This window comes from Osmerus mordax, chromosome 10 (genome assembly GCF_038355195.1).
Source record: "Osmerus mordax isolate fOsmMor3 chromosome 10, fOsmMor3.pri, whole genome shotgun sequence".
Classification (NCBI taxonomy): Eukaryota; Metazoa; Chordata; class Actinopteri; order Osmeriformes; family Osmeridae; genus Osmerus; species Osmerus mordax.
In genome coordinates, this window is record NC_090059.1 from 18387484 (window position 1) to 18413041 (window position 25558).

A 25558-nucleotide genomic window follows, 5' to 3' on the forward strand; every position below is an offset into this window, starting at 1 on the left:
GACAGGTCTTTGGCAGACAGGCAGGACTATCTCTCAGTTTGTTCAGTCATTTGATATCCTGTCCTTTGATATCCTCTACCATCCATGTCCTCGCACGCACACGCACACACACACACACCCTCCGATTTCCGCAATACTACGTTCCCCTCCTCATCTCTCTGTATGTGTGGAGGTAGTATAGCAATGTATATGGACGGAGTATAGTATAGGATTGTGTGACACAGCATGCCATATAATTTCTCAGGATTGCTTAGCTTAGCATAGAACAGAGTGGCATAGTTCAGCATAGCCTAGCATGGTAGCTTAGCATAGTATAGAGTGGCATAGTTCAGCATAGCCTAGCATGGTAGCTTAGCATATTATAGAGTGGCATAGTTCAGCATAGCCTACCATGCTAGCTTAGCATAGAATAGAGTGGCATAGTTCAGCATAGCCTAGCATGGTAACTTAGCATAGTATAGAGTGGCATAGTTCAGCATAACCTAGCATGGTAGTTTAGCATAGAATAGAGTGGCATAGCTCGGCATAGCCTAGCATGGTAGCTTAGCATTGTATAGAGTGGCATAGTTCAGCATAGCCTAGCATGGTAGCTTAGCATAGAATAGAGTGGCATAGTTCGGCATAGCCTAGCATGGTAGCTTAGCATAGAATAGTGGCATAGTTCTGCATAGCTTAGCATGGTAGCTTAGCATAGTATAGTACTATATGCATTGAGTGTAACAATATTGCTTTGGTGGAGGAGCCGCTCCCCTAGTGAACCTACTGATGTGGCAAGCCAGACTGACTCATACAAACAAGATAGGGTTTTTGACAACTACTACAATTATACGACTATTCCACCTAGAGAGATAGTTTTAAAGGTGAGAGGCTATCAGGCTGTCAGGTGACCTGGTGGTTGTGACCTTCCTGCCTGGGAGCCCCTGTGTGTGATCACACACCTGAGAAACCAGTGGCTGTGCAGACCCGGAGAGACAGGACCTTCAGTCACCAAGACACTGTCTTTAGGCTCTGTGTGTGTGTGAGTGTGTTTGACCTGGTGCAATGGTCAGAAGTGTAATGTTTAAACTTGAGATAAGAGACATGGAGGGGTGGAGGTGTGGAAGGGATATGGAGGTGGTGTAGAGGTGGAGTGGATGTGGAGGTGTGGAGGAGGTGTAGAGGTAGAAGTGATGTAGAGGTGTGGAGGTGGAGGGTTGAGGTGGTGTAAAGGTGGAGGTGTCGAGGTGGAGGGTTGAGGTGGTGTAAAGGTGGAGGTGTCTAGGTGGAGGGTTGAGATGGAGGTGTCGATGTGGAAGGTTGAGGTGGTGTAAAGGTGGAGGTGTGGAGGTGTGAGGTGGTGTAAAGGTGGAGGTGTGGAGGGTTGAGGTGGTGTAAAGGTGGTGGTGTAAAGGTGGAGGTGTCGAGGTGGAGGTGGAGGTGTGGTGGGGGAGGTGGTTGTTGGACACAGCAGTATACCGTATCTTCCAAAACGAGCCAACCAAATTATTATCAAACACGTTTCATTCAGGTACTTCATTATACAGGACAGTTGAGAAGGACAGTGAGATGCTAGAATAATGGAGTCCATAGGGGGCACTAACCCTAACCCAACCTGAGAAACTTCACATGTAGCTGTGACAATGCCAGCCCCTCTCCCCATACACATGCAAATACACACAAACATGCCTAACCTTAGACACACACACACACACACACACACCACTCTCCTACGCAGGGATGAGAGCAGCTATTTATGGCTCCACTGCTTTTTAACATCTCCTGGAGACCAAGGCAGGAATAGCATCCAAGCTGCTGTCACACAACACACGGAACAGATGGAGAGAGACAGTGGAAGAAGTGAAGGGATTGCACATATCAAAACATTGTACACACACCTGCACACACACACATGCCTTTTCACACACACACCACACACTCTTCAATGGTATACGTTTTACCCAGCTCTCAATCATGATAGAAAATGCTTACAAATATTTACAAAAAAGGCCATTAATAACTTCTCCACCTCCTCCTCACCCTTCACCTCTCTCATCCTCCTCCTCACCATTCACCTCTCTCTCTCAAAGCTTTCCAGGAACCACACTTCCACCCGACAGACAAGCCTCGTGGCTACGTAACATCCGATTGACAACTTTAAAGAAGAAGCAGAGGTCACTAAGCCTTTTCCTGACCTCTCCCTGAACCGGGATTCCAAGAGTTCCCTATACCACCAGCCACGCCCTCGTCAGACAAGGCCTGTGTATTTCAGGAAGAAGTAGCCTGCATATCGTGAGGAGGGGACTTATGGTGGTTTGAAAGTCTTACATGTGTCTGTAAATAGAGGGCTGTGAGTGCAGGCCAGCACAGTGTGACGGGGCTGTGAGTGCAGGCCAGCACAGTGTGACGGGCTGTGAGTGCAGGCCAGCACAGTGTGACGGGGCTGCCGTGATCTTCCTGTCTGAGGACGCAGGGACAGCTCTCACACCCTGCTTCAAACACACACTGACAGTATGGAGGAGGGTGTGTGCGCGTGTGTGGAGTCAGGTGGGAGTCAGGTGGCTAAGCGGTTAGAGAATCGGGCTAGTAATCAGAAGGTCGCTAGTTCGATTCCCGGCCGTATCAAATGACCGTGTGTCCTTGGGCAAGGCACTTCACCCTACTTGCCACGGAGGGAATGTCCCTGTACTTACTGTAAGTCGCTCTGGATAAGAGCGTCTGCTGAATGACTAAATGTAAATGTGTGTGTGTTCCACAGCGTGGCTGGGATTACCCATGGAGCAGAGTGGTGTCCCAAGACCTGTTCATGTTACCCAGGTCTGACACAGCCTTAAGTCAGCTCTCCTATCAGGACCACAATGTGTTGCAACACAGGTGTGTTTTGTGACCTTTTCTCCCCAGTCCAGAGGGTTAGGGGGCCCTGAGCACCCAGGGTTAGGGTTAGGGGGCCCTGAGCACCCAGGAGAGGGTTAGGGGGTTAGGGTTAGGGGGCCCTGAGCACCCAGGAGAGGGTTAGGGTTAGGGGGTTAGGGTTAGGGGGCCCTGAGCACCCAGGAGAGGGTTAGGGTTAGGGGGTTAGGGTTAGGGGGCCCTGAGCACCCAGGAGAGGGTTAGGGTTAGGGGGCCCTGAGCACCCAGGAGACCAGGAAGACATGTCTGTCTATCAGCAGGACACACAGGCCCGGGAGCACCGGGGGAGAGAGAAAGAGAGGTAGAGAGAGAGAGAGAGAGAGAGGTAGAGAGAGAGAGAGAGAGAGAGAGAGGTAGAGAAAGAGAGGTAGAGAGAGAGGTAGAGAAAGAGAGGTAGAGAGAGAGAGAGAGAGAGAGAGAGGTAGAGAGAGAGAGAGAGAGAGAGAGAGAGGTAGAGAAAGAGAGGTAGAGAGAGAGAGGTAGAGAAAGAGAGGTAGAGAGAGAGAGGTAGAGAAAGAGAGGTAGAGAGAGAGAGGTAGAGAGGTAGAGAGAGAGAGGTAGAGAGGTAGAGAGAGAGAGAGAGGTAGAGAGAGAGGTAGAGAGAGAGAGGTAGAGAGAGAGAGAGAGAGAGAGAGACATAAACCAAAGGGCCAAGGCTAGATTCTACCGGGGCGTCCCTTAGAGACAATTACAACCCAGTCCTGACCACTAGGGCAACCCTGTGACATAGGCGACCTGAGGTCATCTGGGACTGATTGGTCCTGACAAATCCTGTCACATTAATGCCAACCCTAACCTCCAGTGACCCGAAACATGGCCGTGGTAGGTGTCGTCATGGTAACTCTGTACGTGACCTTAGTAACCTCCCGCTCCCAACACGCAGTAGCTCTAACACCGTCTGACCTCCTGGATGAAGAGAATAATCTAGAACATTCTGTACCCTGCCCAGTCAGAGGGTCTGGAACCCTTCTGTGAGAGAGTGAAATTTGGTAACATATGGTTGAAACTTGATCATACAAAGACACACACACACACTCACCCTTGCAGGTGAAGCAGCGGAGGTGGAAGTGTTTGGTCTGGACGCGCAGCACCTCTCCTCGACACAGCTCCCCACACCTGCTGCAGCACACTGCCTGCTTCTCTGGGGGCCGGGGGCCCGCTGGGGCCTGGGGGGCCACTGGGGGCAGAGGTCACAATGCAGGGTCAGGGTTGAGACATAGGGACGAGTTTACAGGTCACCCACCAAACAAGGAACTCAAATTCAAACTAATTTTATATTTAAAACACTTATATGTTTACCGTCTGCAGCTTCCTGTAAATTCCTTGTTTGTGCAAACTTACTTGGCGAATAAAGCTGATTCTGATAATTTGAAGATAATGAACGGAGAGATATCTCCGTTGAGATCACCCATTAGTATTGACGTTTTTACTGTAACAGCAAAATAATTCAGTGTTCTTCACTGAAGAACGTCTTTAAGAACCTGTAATAATACTGAAAAGTCATAAACAATAAAGATAAACAATCTGCCAGGGTTAGGGTTGGGGTCAGGTTGAAGGTTAGTGTCGAGCCTAGCTGTGAGCTCACACAGCTCCTGCAACACTCACACTATGAGGAGGTTCCCCTCCTCGCTCACTGCTGACTAACACTCTCATCACCTCATCCATACACACACTCGTTACTTCAAACACACACAGAAGTGGTCAAAGGTCCTGAGGGGAACTTCAGACTGTGTGAGACAATCCCAGCGCTGGACTGGGTCTGGATGTCCAGTCCTCACACACACACACACACACACACACACACACACACACACACACACACACACACACACACACACACACACACACACACACACACACACACACACACACACACACACACACACACACACACACACACACACACACACACGTGTCCCTTGATGTTCTGTGAATGATTTGTTTGCCTCCTAATTGCTTGGCTTTAGAACACACAGATCCCCCATCTTTTCCTCCACACTCTCACTGTCTCTCTCTCCCTCCCCTCTGCCTCTCTCCCCTCTCTCTCTGGTTTCTGACCCTGTGTGTCTCTCTGCTTCTCATAACAATCCTCATTACGCCTCTTACATAACCATAGTTAATGTGCAAACCAGCTCAGCCATAAACACATACCTACACACCCTGCACACACACAAACACACCCTGCACACACACACTCAGCAGGAGCAGGTAGAGGGGGATCAACATACCTCCACTAACTCATCTAGCACCATCTTGTAGGCCATAGGTGTGTGTGTGAAACTTTAAAAAGAAGTCTTGAATACTCAAAATGATGATCTGTCTCTCTGTCTCTCTGTCTCTCGACCAGTGATGCGAGCCTCTCCAATCTAATCTGTGAACACTTGGAAGAGAGAGATTAGGAGAGGTGGTGTTATGTCTAGAATCTCCCTCTCTATCTCTCTCTTTCCTCCCATCTCTATCTCCCTCTTCCCCTTCTCTCTCTCTCTCTTCTCTCTCTTCACACCCCCTTTCTCTCTCTCTCTTTCCATCATCTTCCTCTCCCTACTCCTCCATCTAGCTGAATGCTGAATGTCCAAAGACGATGAGAAGTACTCAGGCAGCTATGAGTCCACATCTCTCCCATCCCCCCCAGCACCCTCTCCCCCACCCTCCTCTCCCCCACCTCCTCTCCCCCACCTCCTCTCCCCCACCCTCCTCTCCCCCACCCTCCTCTCCCTCACCCTCCTCTCGCCCACCTCCTCTCGCCCACCTCCTCTCCCCACCGTCCTCTCCCCCACCTCCTCTCCCCACCGTCCTCTCCCCACCGTCCTCTCCCCCACCCTCCTCTCCCCACCCTCCTCTCCCCCACCTCCTCTCCCGACCCTCCTCTCCCCACCCTCCTCTCCCCACCCTCCTCTCCCGACCCTCCTCTCCCCTACCCTCCTCTCCCCTACCCTCCTCTCCCCCACCCTCCTCTCCCCTACTCTCCTCTCCCCCACCTTCCTCTCCCCTACTCTCCTCTCCCCTACCCTCCTCTCCCCCACCCTCCTTTCCCCTACTCTCCTCTCCCCTACCCTCCTCTCCCCTACCCTCCTCTCCCCTACCCTCCTCTCCCCCACCCTCCTCTCCCCCACCTTCCTCTCCCCTACCCTCCTCTCCCCACCCTGCCTGCTACTGTTGCTGTTCTGGCAGGGATTTGTTGCCTTGGTGACATGTGGCCAGAGCTGTAGCAACAAGATGGATTACGGGGTGTGTGCATTCCACAGCCCACAGATAAAGTGCAGCTTGGCTGGACACAGACACACACACACACACAGCAGGGCAGACTACAGGCAATCTGGCTAGTTAACACACATACGTATACACACACACATTAACCCTATTTTCCCACAGACAGTGTTGGTGAAATGTGCGTCTTGTTCTGAAAGTGTTGCTTGTATCGGCTGGAAGATTCCATTGCACGATTTAGGCATATTTAAGTTAAATAAAGTTTTTGTCTGCTAAAATATATGTAATATATTTACATTTACTCATTTAGCAGACGCTCTTATCCAGAGCGACTTACAGTAAGTACAGGGACATTCCCCCGAGGCAAGTAGGGTGAAGTGCCTTGCCCAAGGACACAACGTAATTTTGCACAGCCGGGAATCGAACTGGCAACCTTCTGATTACTAACCCGATTTCCTAACCGCTCAGCCACCTGACTCCCTATAATATATAAAAAAAATAAAATAAAAATAAAAATAAAAAAGAAACGGAAAAAAAATAAAATAAAAAATAACCCATGTCTAACAAAATATTTGAGACATTTTGAACCAGGTATTTTGTCAAAACCTTTAAAAAATGTTTTTGAAATAACCAAACAAATATATATATATTTTCAACCTTAAGAAACATTTTGTTCTAAACATTTTTCAACCTTGAGAGAACTTTTCTTGTGAAACTTATTTAAACTAGAGGTTGCGGTAATGAGAGGCTGCAGAACTTAGAGGGTACTGAGAATATTTTGTCAAACTTTTGAAACGTCAGAAAAAAGACAGGTAGGCCTGTACCATCCTACCGACTGTTGACAGTGTGGGCAAAGCGTCTAACACTAGACAGCAGTGTGGGCAAAGCGTCTAACACTAGACAGCAGTGTGGGCAAAGCGTCTAACACTAGACAGCAGTGTGGGCAAAGCGTCTAACACTAGACAGCAGTGTGGGCAAAGCGTCTAACACTAGACAGCAGTGTGGGCAAAGCGTCTAACACTAGACAGCAGTGTGGGCAAAGCGTCTAACACTAGACAGCAGTGTGGGCAAAGCGTCTAACACTAGACAGCAGTGTGGGCAAAGCGTCTAACACTAGACAGCAGTGTGGGCAAAGCGTCTAACACTAGACAGCAGTGTGGGCAAAGCGTCTAACACTAGACAGCAGTGTGGGCAAAGCGTCTAACACTAGACAGCAGTGTGGGCAAAGCGTCTAACACTAGACAGCAGTGTGGGCAAAGCGTCTAACACTAGACAGCAATAAGGTCATTGCCATGTGGCGCCACAACCTTTGATATTTCCCTCTGCCATCAAAGTGAAACCCTGTGATTGGACTCTAAATACCTGGGCACACAGCCAGGGAGAGATCCAGGTCCTGTATGTACGCTGCTGGGCTGACAGCATGCACTGTGTGGATGATACAGTCTGCTGACTGACTGCAGCCTTCAGGTGAAACACTAGATGGGACACATCTGGAAGAGTTGGTTGGTTTGTTTGAGATGCTTCCTGACTCAGCAGACATGCTGGATGACTGGCCTGGTTACACAGAGCTACAAGGGAATAGTGTGTGTTGGTTTAGCTATCAGTGTGTTTGTTGTTGTTTGGGGGGGGGGGGAGGCGAGGCCCTCCCTCCCATTATTAGATGAAACCCTGGATCACATGTTCCATGTCTGACTATCTGCTCTCAAAGCACCTCCCCCTAGCACCTCCTCCCAGCACCTCCTCCCAGCACCTCCCCCCAGCACCTCCCCCTAGCACTTCCTCCCATCACCTCCTCCCAGCACCTCCCCCTAGCACCTCCTCCCAGCACCTCCTCCCAGCACCTCCCCCTAGCACCTCCTCCCAGCACCTCCCCCTAGCACCTCCTCCCAGCACCTCCCCCCAGCACCTCCCCCTAGCACCTCCTCCCAGCACCTCCCCCTAGCACCTCCTCCCAGCACCTCCTCCCAGCACCTCCCCCTAGCACCTCCTTCCAGCACCTCCCCCTAGCACTTCCTCCCAGCACCTCCCCCTAGCACCTCCTCCCAGCACCTCCTCCCAGCACCTCCTCCCAGCACCTCCTCCCAGACTTCATACAGCTGCAGTCATCAGTCTGGGAGCTCCCCCCCCCTCCCTCTCCTCCCCCCCCCTCCCTCTCCTCCCCCCCCCTCCCTCTCCTCCCCCAGCAGAGCAGGAACACAGCACACTCACCACCTCACATCAATGATTCAAGCTGCTTCTCAATTCTTAATAGTCTTACACAATATTTCTACTGGAGATAGTAGCGCTTCTACACAACACAGAAGGGAGGGTTTAATATATAGTGGGACAGGCTTTTCAAGGCTGGCTCTAGTCTGTAGTCTGTAGACTGTAGACTGTAGTCTGTAGTCTGTAGTTTCCAGGTTGTACACACACACTCATACACCAGGAATGACAGCCGTCTGCATCATCACACTCAAGACTGTGTGTGTGTGTTTGTGCCTTCACAACAAACACACACACAAAGGGAAGCTAGGTCCTTGGAGTCTGATACACCTCAGGAAATAGTTAGAAGTTAGAATAGAAAGTTATGACTTTGCATTCACGCACACCCACACACCCACACAACTCAGCATGTTTGTGGAGTCCTCTGGCCTGAAAATACACCAAATCTCACCACAGAACACACACAAACTGTCCTACCAACACACACCCACTATCCTACCAACACACACTCCTACGTACACACATCCACTCATTCTGTTTCCTTACACACACACACACACAGAGAGAAAGCTACCAATAACCCTGCCAGCTCAGTCCTTCACCAGAACACAGACTGGTATCAGCAAACCACCAGGACAACGCGCACACACACACCTCGCCGCTATGCCTCTCACAGCCCTCTACCTAAACTCTCTCCCTTTCCCCCTCTCTCAAACAATCACACACACGCGTGCTGTAGCATAGCTAACCTCCCCAGCCCAGCAAATCTCTACCTTTCTCTTTCACCATGACCATCAGCTCCTGTGTAGGGCCGCTCTCACTGCAGTGGGCTGATGAGGAGAGGAGAGCCCACACAATCGTCCTGCTTATTCCAGACAAGGAGGAGTCCAAATGACAGTGAAACAGGGGGTAGGAGAGAGAGATAGCAAGCAAGGGAGAGAATGAAATGGAGGGAGAGAGCGAGGGAGAGAGAGGGGGAGCAGGGGAGTGAGGGAGAGGGGCGAGCGAGAGAGAGGGCGAGCGAGAGAGAGGGGGAGCGAGGGGGAGCAGGGGAGTGAGAGGGCGAGCGAGAGAGTCTGCTCAGACTAGACTGTGCTGCTTCTCTCTCCCCTTCTCTCAACCCTCCCTCCCTTTGCCCTTGTGTGTGTGTGATTGGGACTCTGCTCTCTCCTGCTGAAATAACCAGGTTGCAGCTGCTGCTTGTGACAAATGTTCATTCCAGAGCTCCAGTCCAACCCAGCATCAGGCACATGTTCACATAGGGACCAAACACAGTGTGTGTAGGCTGGGCAAACTTTTGGAAGATTGTCGGTTGGTCTGAAAGTGGAACAAGTCTCTCTCTCTCTCTCTCTCTCTCTCTCTCTCTCTCTCTCTCTCTCTCTCTCTCTTCTCTCTCCTCTCTCTCTCTCTCTCTCTCTCTCTCCTCTCTCTCTCTCTCTCTCTCTCGTCTCTCCCCTCTCTCACTCTCTCTCTCTCTCTCTCTCTCTCTCTCTCTCTCTCTCTCTCTCTCTCTCTCTCTCTCTCTCTCTCTCTCTCTCACTCTCTCTCTCTCTCTCTCTCTCTCTCTCTCTCTCTCTCTCTCTCTCTCTCTCTCTCTCTCTCTCCATCTCTCTCTCTCTCTCTTCTCTCTCTCTCTCTCTCTCTCTCTCTCTCTCTCTCTCTCTCTCTCTTTATATCCTTATCTGACGTGTGGCTCTGACAAGGCACGTGAGTCTAGGACAGTTTGGGGGTGTTTTTGTGTCTCTGTTCAAGTGTGTGTGTGCGTGTGTGTGTGTATGAGAGCAGGTGGTGCTACCACAGGAGAAATCCAAGCCCCTTCCTCAAGACAGGAACGAACACAGCTGAACAGACTAACCCCTCAACACACCCTAGAACAACACATACACACCCCCTCCAGAACAACACACACTCCCCCAGTAAAACAATTACACACACACCAGTTCTCAAGAAACCCAAGAGGGCAAATTCACATCCACAACAAGCCATTACGAAAACGCTAAGCACAGTCAGAGGGAAGGCAGAGCACTAGTACATGTGTCTGCTTCAGATTGTACACAGCGTACGAACAAAGCCAGTTCAGGATGAAAAAAACTAAGAGGATTAAAATAGTTCACATTCTTTCTCTCCTCTGTAACCCCCCCAACAACACAACTACCAAGTGGGTAACTATCAGCTCCCAGACACAGTGTAAAGTAACATCTCAGCTACCACACAGTGTAAAGTAACATCTCAGCTACCAGACACAGTGTAAAGTAACATCTCAGCTACCAGACACAGTGTAAAGTAACATCTCAGCTACCAGACACAGTGTAAAGTAACATCTCAGCTACCAGACACAGTGTAAAGTAACATCTCAGCTACCACACAGTGTAAAGTAAAATCTCAGCTACCAGACACAGTGTAAAGTAACATCTCAGCTACCAGACACAGTCTAAAGTAAAATCTCAGCTACCAGACACAGTGTAAAGTAACATCTCAGCTACCAGACACAGTGTAAAGTAACATCTCAGCTACCAGACAGTGTAAAGTAAAATCTCAGCTACCAGACACAGTGTAAAGTAACATCTCAGCTACCAGACACAGTGTAAAGTAAAATCTCAGCTACAAGGCACAGTGCAACAATAATAATATCTCAACTAGCGTGCAACAGAAACACTGGGGGGTAGGGCCGAGGTATCGGCCAGCCACACTGCTTCCGTCTGGCACAGTAACAGAGATTGTTCGGCAAACAGCATCGAATTTGGAAGCGTAAAGTTCATATGAGTTAACTGCTCAAAAACGGTGACATTGAGAGAGCAGCAGTGATTCAGAGAAGATGCTAGACAGCAGTTTGCAGTTTCATACGGCTCAGACCAGCAGCTCTGCATGGCTGGGTTTCTTACTGAGGACCACAGAGACGCACACCAACATCTCCTCTCCCCTCCTCTCATCTCTCCCCACCCTGCCAGGTCTACCAGCCATCCCCTCCTCTCATCTCTCCCCACCCTGCCAGGTCTACCAGCCATCCCCTCCTCTCATCTCTCCCCACCCTGCCAGGTCTACCAGCCATCCCCTCCTCTCATCTCTCCCCACCCTGCCAGGTCTACCAGCCATCCCCTCCTCTCATCTCTCCCCACCCTGCCAGGTCTACCAGCCATCCCCTCCTCTCATCTCTCCCCACCCTGCCAGGTCTACCAGCCATCCCCTCCTCTCATCTCTCCCCACCCTGCCAGGTCTACCAGCCATCCCCTCCTCTCATCTCTCCCCACCCTGCCAGGTCTACCAGCCATCCCCTCCTCTCATCTCTCCCCACCCTGCCAGGTCTACCAGCCATCCCCTCCTCTCATCTCTCCCCACCCTGCCAGGTCTACCAGCCATCCCCTCCTCTCATCTCTCCCCACCCTGCCAGGTCTACCAGCCATCCCCTCCTCTCATCTCTCCCCACCCTGCAAGGTCTACCAGCCATCACCTCTCCTCCTCTTACCCGGCGGTGAATCGACAGGCACGCCAATCATCTTCTCACACAGGATGTAGTCGTTGGGGTTGAGGAATGGCAGCTGCTCCATCATAGACTGCTTGGGGATGAGGTACAGAACCTCGGCCACCTGGCCATCCTCGATGATGGACATGCGGCGAACTGAGTTCTTCCTCTTGACCCGGTCCAGAACCACCATGTCGTCTCCGTGGCTGGAGCCACACATGCGGCCCAGGCTAGGGAGGGTGGGCATGTTCAGACCGCTCAGACTCTCTGCCCAACAACCCGGGTTACACACCGACTCCAAGTGTGACACCATGCAGGAGAACGTGGCAGGAGAACCGGAGAACGGCAAGGCAGGTCTAGAAGAACATCGTAGAAGAACAAGAAGGCAGGTCTAGTAGAACATTGTAGAAGAAGAAGGCAGGTCCAGTAGAACATGGGAGGAGGAGGGCAGTGCAGCAGTGGTGTCTGTCAGACAGGAAATCCTCGTTGCGTGGACAGCAGGTATTATCTCTGCAGGACTTATAGCCTGACTGGAGGGAGGTGGTGTGTGTTGTCCACCAGGCAGCCCAGGTCTAACTCTTACCTCTTTCTGCTAAGGAGATTAGGACGGGTGTATTTTTAGTGTTTATCTTCAGCCAAGGTAAAACAAGAGAGGGGTGGAGCAGAAAGAGTCACGACTTCTGCTAGCTCTCTATCTGTCTACCTGCCCCCCCCCCAACCAGGACCAGCGACCCCAAGATAATCCCTGGAGATTGGGTAAACTCTTTAAAAAGATTATCAACTTCGTTGTTGTATTCTATAATCTTTGTGAATTACAGGTTAAATCAATCGCTTCATGGCTTAGCTACCTGTATAACAGTCTGCACAGTTGTCTGTCTGTACAACTGTGTGTTTCATGGGGAAGCAGTTCAATTTGCAAAGGAGGACAGGATGGTAATCAGGAACTAGTTGATTGTATAAGAAGGTTGGACCACTTAGGGCTCAGCTTGAAACAATATCAATCCCAATACCAGTTTTAATCTTGATGCCACTGATTTGGGAGTTTATGACGCTGTTGTGATTGAAAGCCATGATGTTGGCATGGACTCAGGGCTACAGAAGCCATGATGTTGGCATGGAGATTGCATGATGTTGGCATGGACTCTGGGCTCCAGAAGCTTAAAGAAGCGGAAGTGTCCGCACACACACGCATCCCCCCCCTGCCACACACACACTCACATCCCCCCCACCACACACACACACACACACACACACACACACACACCACACACACACATCCCCCCCACCACACACACACACACACATCCCCCCCCTACCACACACACATCCCCCCCCCACCACACACACACACACACACACACCACACACACACATCCCCCCCCTACCACACACACATCCCCCCCCCACCACACACACACACACACAGCTACCTCAGCAGACTGTAGAAGGGTAAGCACAGCAGCTGATGTTGTGAAGATGGCAGCATTACACTAACAGATCAGGTCCCAGGGGCCTGAATCAGCCGTCATCACCCTGCTCCTGGGCTGCACAGCATGGAGGATCGCCCCCTGTTGTTGAGGAGCGGAATAACAGACTTATGAGTCTGTGATACTACAGTGATTTACCAGAGTCTTTCAAATACTGGTATGAACTAGAGGGGAGGGGACTGGGAGAGGTGCTTGACTGAGTCATCCTGGAGCTCAGATCCTGGTTCACACCACCATGCCCACAATGCTCCACGTGCTGAGGCCAGGGTGCGTGGAGCACCCTGCCCTCGCTCGCGCACCCTGCCCTCGCGCACCCTGCCCTCGCGCACCCTGCCCTCGCGCACCCTGCCCTCGCGCACCCTGCCCTCGCGCACCCTGCCCTCGCGCACCCTGCCCTCGCGCACCCTGCCCTCGCGCACCCTGCCCTCGCGCACCCTGCCCTCGCGCAACCTGCCCTCGCGCAACCTGCCCTCGCGCAACCTGCCCTCGCGCAACCTGCCCTCGCGCAACCTGCCCTCGCGCAACCTGCCCTCGCGCAACCTGCCCTCGCGCAACCTGCCCTCGCGCAACCTGCCCTCGCGCAACCTGCCCTCGCGCAACCTGCCCTCGCGCAACCTGCCCTCGCGCAACCTGCCCTCGCGCACCCTGCCCTCGCGCACCCTGCCCTCGCGCACCCTGCCCTCGCGCACCCTGCCCAGAGAGGGGCCGCACAGCCTGAGGGAAGGAGGAGAGGGAAGGAGAGGAGAGGGAGGAGGAGAGGGAAGGAGAGGAGAGGGAGGAGGAGAGGGAAGGAGAGGAGAGGGAGGAGGAGAGGGAAGGAGAGGAGAGGGAGGAGGAGAGAGGGGCAGTGTGGGTCTCCACCTAGAGGCGTCCTCGTCGCCTGGCTGCCCTTCATGTGGAGCATTGAGAAGCGCTGGTGTGACGTTACACAACCGTGTTCCACATTCAGCCTAATAGCTCATGTTGTCTCCCTGCGGCATCACCTCCCTCCACCCAGCTCCAGTAACCAGGCCTGCAGCCCTCTTTAGCCCACGCCTCACTCCCTCCTCACCCCCTCACTCCTCACCCCCCGCTCCTCCCCCCCTGCTCCTCCCCCCCGCTCCTCACCCCCCGCTCCTCACCCCCCACTCCTCACCCCCCGCCCCACTCCTCACGCCCCACTCCTCACCCCCCGCCCCACTCCTCACGCCCCACTCCTCACGCCCCACTCCTCACGCCCCACTCCTCACGCCCCACTCCTCACGCCCCACTCCTCCCCCACCCCCGGCCGTGTTCATCCCAGATGTTCTGTCTGTAGGATGTGTAGGAAGGAACTGTTCTGAGGAAGGCTGCGTTCCTGGGGCCCAAACATGACCATGAACACACACACATACAGCATGGACCATGAACACACACACACACACATACAGCATGGACCATGAACACACACACAGCATGGACCATGAACACACACACACACACAGCATAGACCATGAACACACACACACACAGCATGGACCATGAACACACACACACACACAGCATAGACCATGAACACACACACACAGCATGGACCATGAACACACACACACACACACACACATACAGCATGGACCATGAACACACACACACACACACAGCATGGACCATGAACACACACACAGCATGGACCATGAACACACACACACACACAGCATAGACCATGAACACACACACACAGCATGGACCATGAACACACACACACACACACATACAGCATGGACCATGAACACACACACACAGCATGGACCATGAACACACACACACACAGCATGGACCATGAACACACACACAAAGCATGGACCATGAACACACACACACACAGCATGGACCATGAACACACACACACAGCATGGACCATGAACACACACACACAGCATGGACCATGAACACACACACACAGCATGGACCATGAACACACACACACAGCATGGACCATGAACACTAATGGATGACAATACAGGCCCTCAGGGCTCATGACACACTCTATGTGAGCCACTTTCCTGTAGGTCTGAATCCTATCTGAGCAAGCTGCTGTCTGTGGATGGGCTGTATGGCCGCACTGAGCGTACATATTGTGAGAAACAGACAGAAATAGACTTTAATATCTTATTACCATCTCAAAGTAATTAATGTGAGCAAGTAGGAGCGTATGAATGTGTTAGCAATTTTGTGTGTGCATTAGGCTAGTATGTGCATGCGAGAGACTGTGTGGTTGTGCGTGTGTGTGTGTGAGACACACACAAAGAGAGAGAGAGAGAGAGAGAGAGAGAGAGAGAGAGAGTGGATAGAGTGGTTGTCAGCAGGAATATCTTTAGCAGCACAAGCACTGATGATGTCATCCACCCAGCATCAGCAGCCCTGTCCTGGCACACTACCGTCCAACCAGAACCAGAACCACATACTACCAGACCCACATACTACCAGACCCACATACTACCAGACCCACATACTACCAGACCCACATACTACCAGACCCACATACCACCAGACCCAGGACCTGGGCTAGGCAGACCGGGTGTGTGGATGTGCTTGCCTGTCAGCCTCGACCCTGTTCACCACATGAAGGCTGTTTCTGTCCTGAACATAACACATCTGACTTGATAACTGTAATCTTCTCAGGACTAGCCCATAATTAGCTGAATGGGTTTGTGCTATTGTTGGTTTAAAATTCCTGTTCTGCTTAACGAGAAACCAAGTGGAGAAGCTCATTCTTGAACTGGATCACTGGAGCGGAATGTTAGCGGAGCTGACACAGGAAGCACATCAGGAGACCACCTTATCTCTGTGCAGGTTAGGGCACAGTCTCCAGCCCCCTCTGTGCAGGTTAGGGCACAGTCTCCAGCCCCCTCTGTGCAGGTTAGGGCACAGTCTCCAGCCCCCTCTGTGCAGGTTAGGGCACAGTCTCCAGCCCCCTCTGTGCAGGTTAGGGCACAGTCTCCAGCCCCCTCATTCCTGCAAGCATAGCTGGACCAGCAAGTCATTCCAGACATTACTAAGGTGGGACGAGACGTCCATAGACAGAGATCAAGCAGCTGTGATTACGTCCGGGATGGTTAGACTCTGTGAAGGTCAGTAGTCCAGGGATGGTTAGACTCTGTGAAGCTGAGTAGTCCGTCAGTGTGTTGTCCGTCTGCCAGAAGGTCTGCGTGTTGTTGACAGGACATAACGAAGGATTTGAAGTTCAGCCCTTCAGTCCTTCAGCCCTGCGTTTGCTCTCTGATGAAGAGCAGCAGGATGAAACAGGAAACACTTCCTCTCTCCCTCTAGTCATGTGACTTCCAGGAAACACTTCCTCTCTCCCTCTAGTCATGTGACTTCCAGGAAACACTTCCTCTCTCCCTCTAGTCATGTGACCTCCAGGAAACACTCCCTCTCTCCCTCTAGTCATGTGACTTCCAGGAAACACTTCCTCTCTCCCTCTAGTCATGTGACTTCCAGGAAACACTTCCTCTCTCCCTCTAGTCATGTGACTTCCAGGAAACACTTCCTCTCTCCCTCTAGTCATGTGACTTCCAGGAAACACTTCCTCTCTCCCTCTAGTCATGTGACTTCCAGGAAACACTTCCTCTCTCCCTCTAGTCATGTGACTTCCAGGAAACACTTCCTCTCTCCCTCTAGTCATGTGACTTCCAGGAAACACTTCCTCTCTCCCTCTAGTCATGTGACCTCCAACTCATGCTTATACATGCTGGCTGAAGCCCTGGTGTCTGCAAGGCTCTGGACAGAAGCGTGGCTTTCAGGGCGGAGCCTCCAGGTGCTGACTGCTGGCCCAGACTGACAGGCCTCGATGCAGGACACTGCTGATGCTCTGCACGCTGAACTCTGAACGTGTTCGCTGAGTAATCATTTGATCCTCTGGACCCAGCAGAACCAGTCAGGGAGCCAGTGTTGCCGGCTGATCCTCTGGTCCCAGCAGGGAACCCTCCCTCCCACTCTCCCTCCAAGCCCAGCTGTTCCTGCTTACAGGTTTACTGCTACTGAACCATGGAGCCACATCTCCACTTTAATACTCTATCCATCTAAACTCAAAACAAACATTGGAAAGGGTTAGCATTGGGGTAGCCAAGGGGAAAGCTGGAGGTTATGGTTCTGGCTCCTCCTGGAAAGGAAGTAGAAGTGAGGTGAGGAGATGTTAAGGCCGATTTATACTTCTCCGTTTTTACGGAGACGGACACAGGGAACTCCCTCTCCGACAAGGAATTCCCTCTCCGTGCCCTCTCCGAGCCCCTCGGAGAGCTCTACGTGCACCTCCTGATTTTCCTGACTATCCGTCTGTCCGTCCGTCATTTTACGGATACCCCTTACCCCTTGCTCCGACTTCTCGATAACCTAGGTAAATAAACACTCAACGACGACTTACAAAAAACGGTTGCGCCACCTACTCTTCTGGCAGTGAATTGTTTTCAGCACCCACAGCCTTCGGAGTACTATAATTTCAACCAATCCGTCCGACTCCGTCCGTCCGTCTGTCAGTAACGGAGTCGGAGAAGTATAATTCGACCTTTAGTCAGAAGGAGGCGGTTACTGTGGCTGGGTAAATAACCAATCAGCAGGCTGGGGCAGAGAGGGAGAGGATGGGAAGAAGAGTAGAGAGAGAGGAGGAGAGAGAGAAGAGGGAGCGAGAGAAGAGGGAGCGAGAGAGAGAGAGAGAGAGAGAGAGAGAGAGAGAGAGAGAGAGAGAGAGAGAGAGAGAGAGAGAGGAGGAGGATAGGAGGGGGGAGGAAGATGTAAAGTCAGCAGGAATTAAAGTAATGGCCTCTGCTAGTCTAGCACCTGCAAGGGACACACAGAGAGGGGTAGGGGGTGTACAACGGTGTCAAAATAATGTGTACAACTATGCTGAAAGGGAATTTTGTTTTACATACACACACACAAACACACCAGACTAGAGACAAAGAGAGAGAGAAGAGGAGGTGATGTAGCCTCATGTCTGTGTGATGGGATAGACAGAGGAAGATGCCATAGCTGAGTTGTACATGGTGTCAGAGGAACCAGGGAGAGTTCTGAATCAGACCTCTGCTGAATGGTTTCTCATCTCCCATTTGTGCTACTGCCAGTAATCACTGTGACAGCTATTAGCCAACTACTATCGGACACACCACACACACACACACCACACACACACACAGACTCAGCCCCTCTCTGGGTACAGAGGGCTTCCTGCTGGGATCAGGCCCAATTAAGCCCTGAAACAACAGCTTACACACTCTACTTTCACCAGCCACCAGCCCCTCCAGCCCCCTCGCCCCTCCAGCCCCCTCGCCCCTCCAGCCCCCTCGCCCCTCCAGGCCCCTCGCCCCTCCAGGCCCCTCGCCCCTCCAGCCCCCTCGCCCCTCCAGCCCCCTCGCCCCTCCAGGCCCCTCGCTCCTCCAGTCCCCTCGCCCCGCCAGCCCCCTCGCCCCTCCAGCCCCCTCGCCCCTCCAGTCCCCTCGCCCCTCCAGCCCCCTCGCCCCTCCAGCCCCCTCGCCCCTCCAGTCCCCTCGCCCCTCCAGCCCTCTCGCCCCTCCAGCCCCCTCGCCCCTCCAGCCCCCTTGCCGTTCCGAGGCCACCAGAGTATCTGCAGTCAGTTTGTTCTCTATAGGTGATGTAGGCCAGATAAACAGAATAGGCTGCTAATCTTGCCACCCACTGTCATGCACCTAGCTCAGGTCTGAAAGGTCTGGGTGACATGATGTGGTCTGGGTGACCTGGTGTGGTGTGGGTGGTCAAGTTGAGGTCTGGATCAGAATCAGAAGTCAGGTCTAGGTGGTCCTGAGTTTTAATACGATCTGAGGAACTCATGAAAGCCCATCCAAGGCCGTTGTTAAATGAGGTCTATTCCTGGCCTCCTCTGACATGAACCCATCTGACAGCCTTAACTAGGCTTCCCTGTAGGGGCACAGTGATACAGGGTGAAAGAGGAGAGGGAGGGAGAGGGAGGGAAGGAGAGATGGAGAAGAGGGAAAATCAGGAGTGCAGGAACATACTAAGTGAATGAGAGATGGGCTTTGAGAAGGAGAGAGGGGGATTAGATAACAAGAGAGAAAAGACAAGAGACAGAGAGAGAGACAGAGAGAGACATAGAGAGAGAGAGAGAGAGAGAGAGAGAGAGAGAGAGAGAGAGAGAGAGACCAAGGACTGAGAGGAAGGGCAGGGCGGGGCATAACCCAGAGCGATCCAAGAGAGAGGCCAACCCAATGTGTCAGTTTGAATTTCAACTTGGAGTCTGGCTTCACTGTTTGAACCCTGAGAGTTTGGTACAACCGCTCTCTCCAAATGACCCATAGCAACAGGCTCTATTGCGAGAAGTCTAGAGGCTTCGGGCCCTGAGCTTACAACCTAACAACAGTACGGGTCAGGAGGAGGGGGAGGTGGGGGGGCAGGAGAGGGGAGGTGAAGTTTGCTCCTGGAACCACTGTGACTTGGACAGTGAGTTGGCCCATGATGTATGACAACATGACACAAAGCATTAAAGCACAGAAGCTTTCAGAACTCTTTATCACATTACTGCCGGCCGAATGTAAACACTCTGGAAGCAGGACACTCCGCAGCCAGATCTGCTTCCCCCAGAGCAGCAGGACATGGAAACACAGCAGCCTGCTAGAGACTGGCCAGAGCAGGGCTGAATCTCTCCTGTAGATAAGGAGCTGTAACGCTCTCTAAACATGAAGCAAGTCCACAGAGTCCATCAGAGGGCCTGCTTGTATTATCTGGTTACACTTGCACATCTCCCAGCACTACTCATTCCCCAGTAGGTACATTAGCCTGTTACCTAAAGTGTGGCTGAACTATGTTGAAGACTGGTTCTGGTGAGGCCTGTGGCCTGTCCTCTGACCCTAGCTGCCCTAACATCCACTGCAGATGAATGCTCTCCACACTTTTTCCTCGCCTCCTGATTTATTTCAACATCTCCTCAACAGAACAAGATATCAACGTGCCAGTTCAAAACAATCTTCTGAACTGATAGAGAATCAGAACTGGTGAGTCGTGAGCTAGCTTCACAACTCAAGCTGCCAAGATAATCTGTCCTGTTGTTCCAGAACAAGTTCACTTGAACAGTGCAACGTGAACAATGTACACAGTTATGATTAGATTAGAAAGATTATTATCGCTTCCATAACATTTAGATAGCATGTTACAGCAACAAAAACTTACCACTGAATGCAAAGAAATAGGAAGAAGTCAAACACACATTAATAATAAAACATAATCTCTCTTAATGGCTAACTTCCAACAATAATGTTAAATAGGAAAAGTTTTTAAGTAAAATACAAATAAGAAACCATCATTAGAGCGGTTCATTCGAAAAACAAGCGGTGACGTCAAACACATTCTGAAGCAGCCAGGAAAAACCACCGAACTGGGAAAACCTCCGCTTGAGCTGTTTGGTCACTTTATTTTTAGCCTTTTATTCCATGACTTTTCTTCATGGTATTCACCGCTCTCCCTTTAATCCTTAAATTCACCAGCTGCTCAATGAATAAGAGTTGCAATCTGCCGTAGGATATTATTGCCAACGATTGACCCTTGTCCTTCATTAGGACCTAGTCTCCAAAATGACGGTCAGATTTTTACCATACCAACTTTCTAAGCCCAATCATACATAATGAAATAAAAGCAACAAAAACGTTTACTATTAAAACAATGTGGTTGATGAGTAAACGGATTTTCAGTGGGCTCAAAGGACTGGCAGTAACCCAATTTTTACTAGGCTTCACGATAGCCTACATCATTTACCTTTTTAAGTGGGGGTAGAGCACACTAACCTGCCTGCTCGTACCTGTGATTCTACAGAACAGGTGCGCGAGGACGACGGTCAGTTCTTACCTCGCGCAGACATGACGTGGTCACAGATGAAAAAGTCCTCAGGGTGCAAAAAACCGCTCGAACTGAACGCGGCTGCGACGGCCGATATCCAGAAACAAAGTCTCACTTTTGATATCTGAAGAGAAAAACGAGTCCCTCCGGGTCCGCGAGAGCAGTCTGTTAATGTAGAGCCTGCTTAGACAGCTGTGCAAAGTATCAACGCATCCAGCCACTCACAACGGGGCGTGTCCTAAATGCAAACGCGTGTTATAATAATAGGCTAGTTATGATATGATGACTCTACATTATTATTCAGTCGGTGGATAGCCTATACCTGCTGTTGTTTTTCGCAATTCATGTCGACACTTAAAACCAAAGCCATTGGAGCATGAATTAAATGCGGTGCCAGTTAGACTCTCGTGAGGGTTGTGCTCGCTGTGTTGTGGAGCGTGCAGTAAACAGCGGTGAAAACTAAACCAAGAACTCCTCCTCAAGTCCTCCAGTTGCATCTCTACACGTCTACTTGTCACGCTTAATTTGTCACGAACTGATAATTAATCTGACATGCAAGTTTTAGGCCAATATTTAAACAATTTTACAGTTTTGCGACCATCAACTCGAATGTTTTGTTCTTACTGAAGTAATACTCACCTAGCTAACATTTAACCAGCAGATGGCGGTCCGAAGCTAAAGTAGGAGCTGGGTTGAAGTTTTCTGCGCTTTTGAAAGAGTCTGGAAGTCTGTAAACAATGCTTTCTAATCAACCAGCAGAGCTGCTGGACGGCTCCAGATACGCCATCACACCTGTCAGCAGTTCTCGCAGCATCCCGCTTCTGCGCTTTGGAATGACGGCTGAGGACGCGACCCCTGGAGCCACAAGCCGCAAGACTTTCGAGGAGATGTCACTTTAAGCGGATGGACCATGCAGAGATGACCAGAGCGGAAAATGACGGGGACAAGATGGGTTCACACGATGCCCAACACTACCCTTAATGCCCAACACCACCTTTAATGCCCAACACCACCTTTAATGCCTCAACACCACCTTTAATGCCTCAACACCACCTTTAATGCCTCAACACCACCCTTAATGCCCAACACCACCCTCAATGCCCAACAGCACCCTTAATGCCCAACACAAACCTTAATGCCCAACAGCACCCTTAATGTGAGAGAACGTGATCCCTGACAGACGGGTTTGGAGCAGTAATCCTGCCTCCAGGATTGTTTGAATGAAATAATATTTAGTTTAATATTTGAGTATCCCTTGAACAGGTACGTGAAGCTTCTTGGAACAAAATAACCTGTATGTATATCAGTTGGTATACATGTTTCTATACAGTGTGTCTTTTGTGTGTAAGTATCTATGGGACTGGTGTTTTACAAGGTCGAGAGGAACTGTGGATAAGAGGTAGAGGGTCTTTCCGTTCGGTCATATCAATGACAGAAAAATTATTTCACTTTATAGATGTCCATTCTAATGATATAATTTAGATTAAGATTATAACAGATTCAGATAACTTCCCAATAATTAAATAATGGATGTGATTTGTGTTCAGGAAAGACGGTCTTTATTGAGTGTCGGAGCAAATCTACCAGAAGTTTTTTAGTGATCCACATCCAAGTAACATGTTGGTTTCCTAAACTGGCTGGACAGCAGCCCTCAGCACAGCCGTGTTAACAGTGAGCACTGGTCATGCTCTGTGGGACACTTATCACAGGTGTTATCGGTGGTTTTATTGTGTGAAACTATTAAAGCTCATATTTACCAGGCAAAGTGCTGGAGATGGATTTCATCACCAACATCAGACCTGAAGATAAATGAGAGAGAAAAACATGTCTGCAATCAATGGATTTTTCCAGATTTGACAGCTATAATTGTATGTTCATGGTTTCTGTAACTCAGACAGCTGGCTTTGTCTGTCCTATGTGTTTTAACAGGCTGTATTCAGATACTCACCCATTACCCTACTAGCACACACACACCAAGTAAGTTTCGTTTTCCTTTCCTGGTCCGTTTCTCCGCTGAACAGGGTTACGACCCCGCCCCCTTTGCTGACAAGGAAAGGATATTTTATATCAGTCATTTGGTTAACAGACAGGAGAAGAAGCTCTTGAACGGGTATGTATGTTGAGAATTTTCACTTAGTGTTTGTATTTACTTTGGATTGCATTTTACATCCAAAAAGATCTTAAGTTTCAAGTCTATGTGCCATTAAAACCAAGTACGGGGGTCAGCCGTGAAAAATGATGTTGTGTCTTTGGGCAAGGCACTTCACCCTACTTGCCTCGGGGGGATGTCCCTGTACTTACTGTAAGCTGCTCTGGATAAGAGCGTCTGCTAAATGACTAAATGTAAATGTAAGTACAGAAAACCTGTAATTCTGGGTATGAGGAAGACAGAGAAGACATAAAATATGTCAATAAGAATAATGTTAATTGGGTCATGAAAGAGATGTAAACACAGAAAATATGATCTTACCTTCCAAAGCATTAGATAGGATATTCCATATGGGGAGCATGATTTCAAACTGAGACAGTGTTACATTTATCCAAAGCGACTTCCAAGAGAGAGAGAGAGCTTTATAAAAGTGCATAGGTCAATGATCATAAAAAACGAGATAGGTGCATAAAGAAAGAGATGTAAGACGGTGTGTGTTTGTGTAGAAAAATTAGATTAAAATGATGTTGTGTGTTTGTGATAGAGCAGGTCAGAGGCTGTTGTTGACAAAAAGTTACACACAGTGTCACTTTGATCTCACTTTTCTCAGCACAGTGATGTTAATTGAGTTTCTGATTCCAAATGTATACATTATGACTCAACTCAAATAAATCATAACTAACAAGCCCTGCTTAATTCTGCTGTGTCAGTTATATGGCTGTTATGAAGTACAAATGACCTTTATAGTGTGTTTATTGAACCTGATTGTAGGCTGGGCAACCCAGGCAACTGGGAGGAACGGGGGTTGGTGGAGGGGACAAAAGATGATCTGGAAACAATTAGATCAAAAGGGTATTTTATTTATCTCTCTTCTTTCAGAGGTAAACAATGTCAAAGATCAGAACCCTGAATGAGATTGGGCAGCTGGAGTCGTCTGGCTATGGCGTGCCTTGGCCCAGACATGGCCTGCATCTACTATACTGGTTCTGCAACGACTACGTCTCCTTTGACAACAACGGAGACCTAGTGGCCTTAGAACACCCCGAAACTGAACATTTTGGCTTCCACTGGTTTGGTAACCGACTCGAGGATGACGGTTATCAACTGCTCCCAGGCATCGACATTCCTTATTATGAGGTGGGCAACTTGTTTTTCCAAGGGGCTGATGACCTGCCTGATGATGTGTGGTCAAACTTCACTGAAGAGGATCACCACAGCAACATGGATCGCATCATCATAAGCATTTACCCAGACAGGGAAGTACATAAGGTCTATGTAACCCAGCATCGTGGTGAGGTCGGGTTTGATCGTCAGAACACCTTCTGCATCAGTAAAGGTTTAGTGAGGATCATCAGGAACCTGGATCTGGAGGATGGCCTGCTGTGGCAGGTGGGCTACCGCTCTAAAACAAAATCATCGCGCAACCTGCAAATGAACCGTCCCTCCTACCTGCTTCCATACACAGAGACGCCCAGAGAGCCTGCTGTTGCTGAGACATGCGTCACTCTGAGCACAGGCGGGAGGAGCCCAGGTGGCGGTGAGAGAGAACTGAGAAATGACAGGCCAGAGAGGATCTGCAACTGTGTCATACTGTAGACTGGACCAGAGTGCAGCAGCTGGCTGTGGAGAAAGTTTCACCTGGAAGATGATGGACTGATATTTACATCCCAGGGTTTTCATTCCAAACACAATTGCTCCTTTGTGTTTAGTGAATTGATTTTGTATCAAATGTAAATGAATAAATGTAAATTAAACATGTAGTACTTTCTCTCCTGTTGTTGCTGTCTCTATCTACATATTTTATTTGTCTTTTAGCTCATTTTTCCTAATTTCCGTCCATGACTTTTGCTCTCCGATGAACCACCAACGAGATCCACACAACAAATCGGGCATGGACTCTTTCATCAGAGTTGGAGGACTCACAAAGGAAAAGTTAAGTAAACGCATTTTTGGATCTCTGCGAATCTTTCCTTTTTGATAGCACGCCCAACAGCCTCTCAGCAACTTTTAGTTTGTCCCAATGTAGTCGTTACAATGGTACTGATGAGAACGACTTGGGGAAACTAAAATCATTATTTCATGTGCAACAACATGTCATGTTCAGGATAGGAGACTGGTCTAAATTATGAGAACTTTTCAGACCCTACCCAGTGAACAGCCTGCACGTTCAGACGGGTAAACAGTTATATTGTTGTCGATGTTCTTAAATATGTGTAATCAGACCTTCATAAACAGATTTGACAGCTATAATTGTATGTTCATGGTTTCTGTAACTCAGACAGCTAGCTTTGTCTGTCCTATGTGTTTTAACAGGCTGTATTCAGATACTCACCCATTACCCTACTAGCA

At 50.1% G+C, this 25558-nt stretch overlaps 1 protein-coding gene across 1 annotated transcript in view; it reads right to left on the reverse strand.

The window, feature by feature from the left end:
• Nucleotides 1-9142, reverse strand: part of ablim1b (actin binding LIM protein 1b) — a 37814-nt gene extending 28672 nt beyond the window's left edge. The window contains exons 1-2 of the mRNA XM_067244108.1: nucleotides 9069-9142; nucleotides 3926-4063 (exon numbers count right to left, since the gene is read on the reverse strand). Coding sequence (XP_067100209.1) covers nucleotides 3926-4063; nucleotides 9069-9090 — 160 coding nt within the window. The 5' untranslated portion in view covers nucleotides 9091-9142. The remainder of the gene's footprint in view (nucleotides 1-3925; nucleotides 4064-9068) is intronic.
• Nucleotides 9143-25558: the final 16416 nt, after the last annotated feature.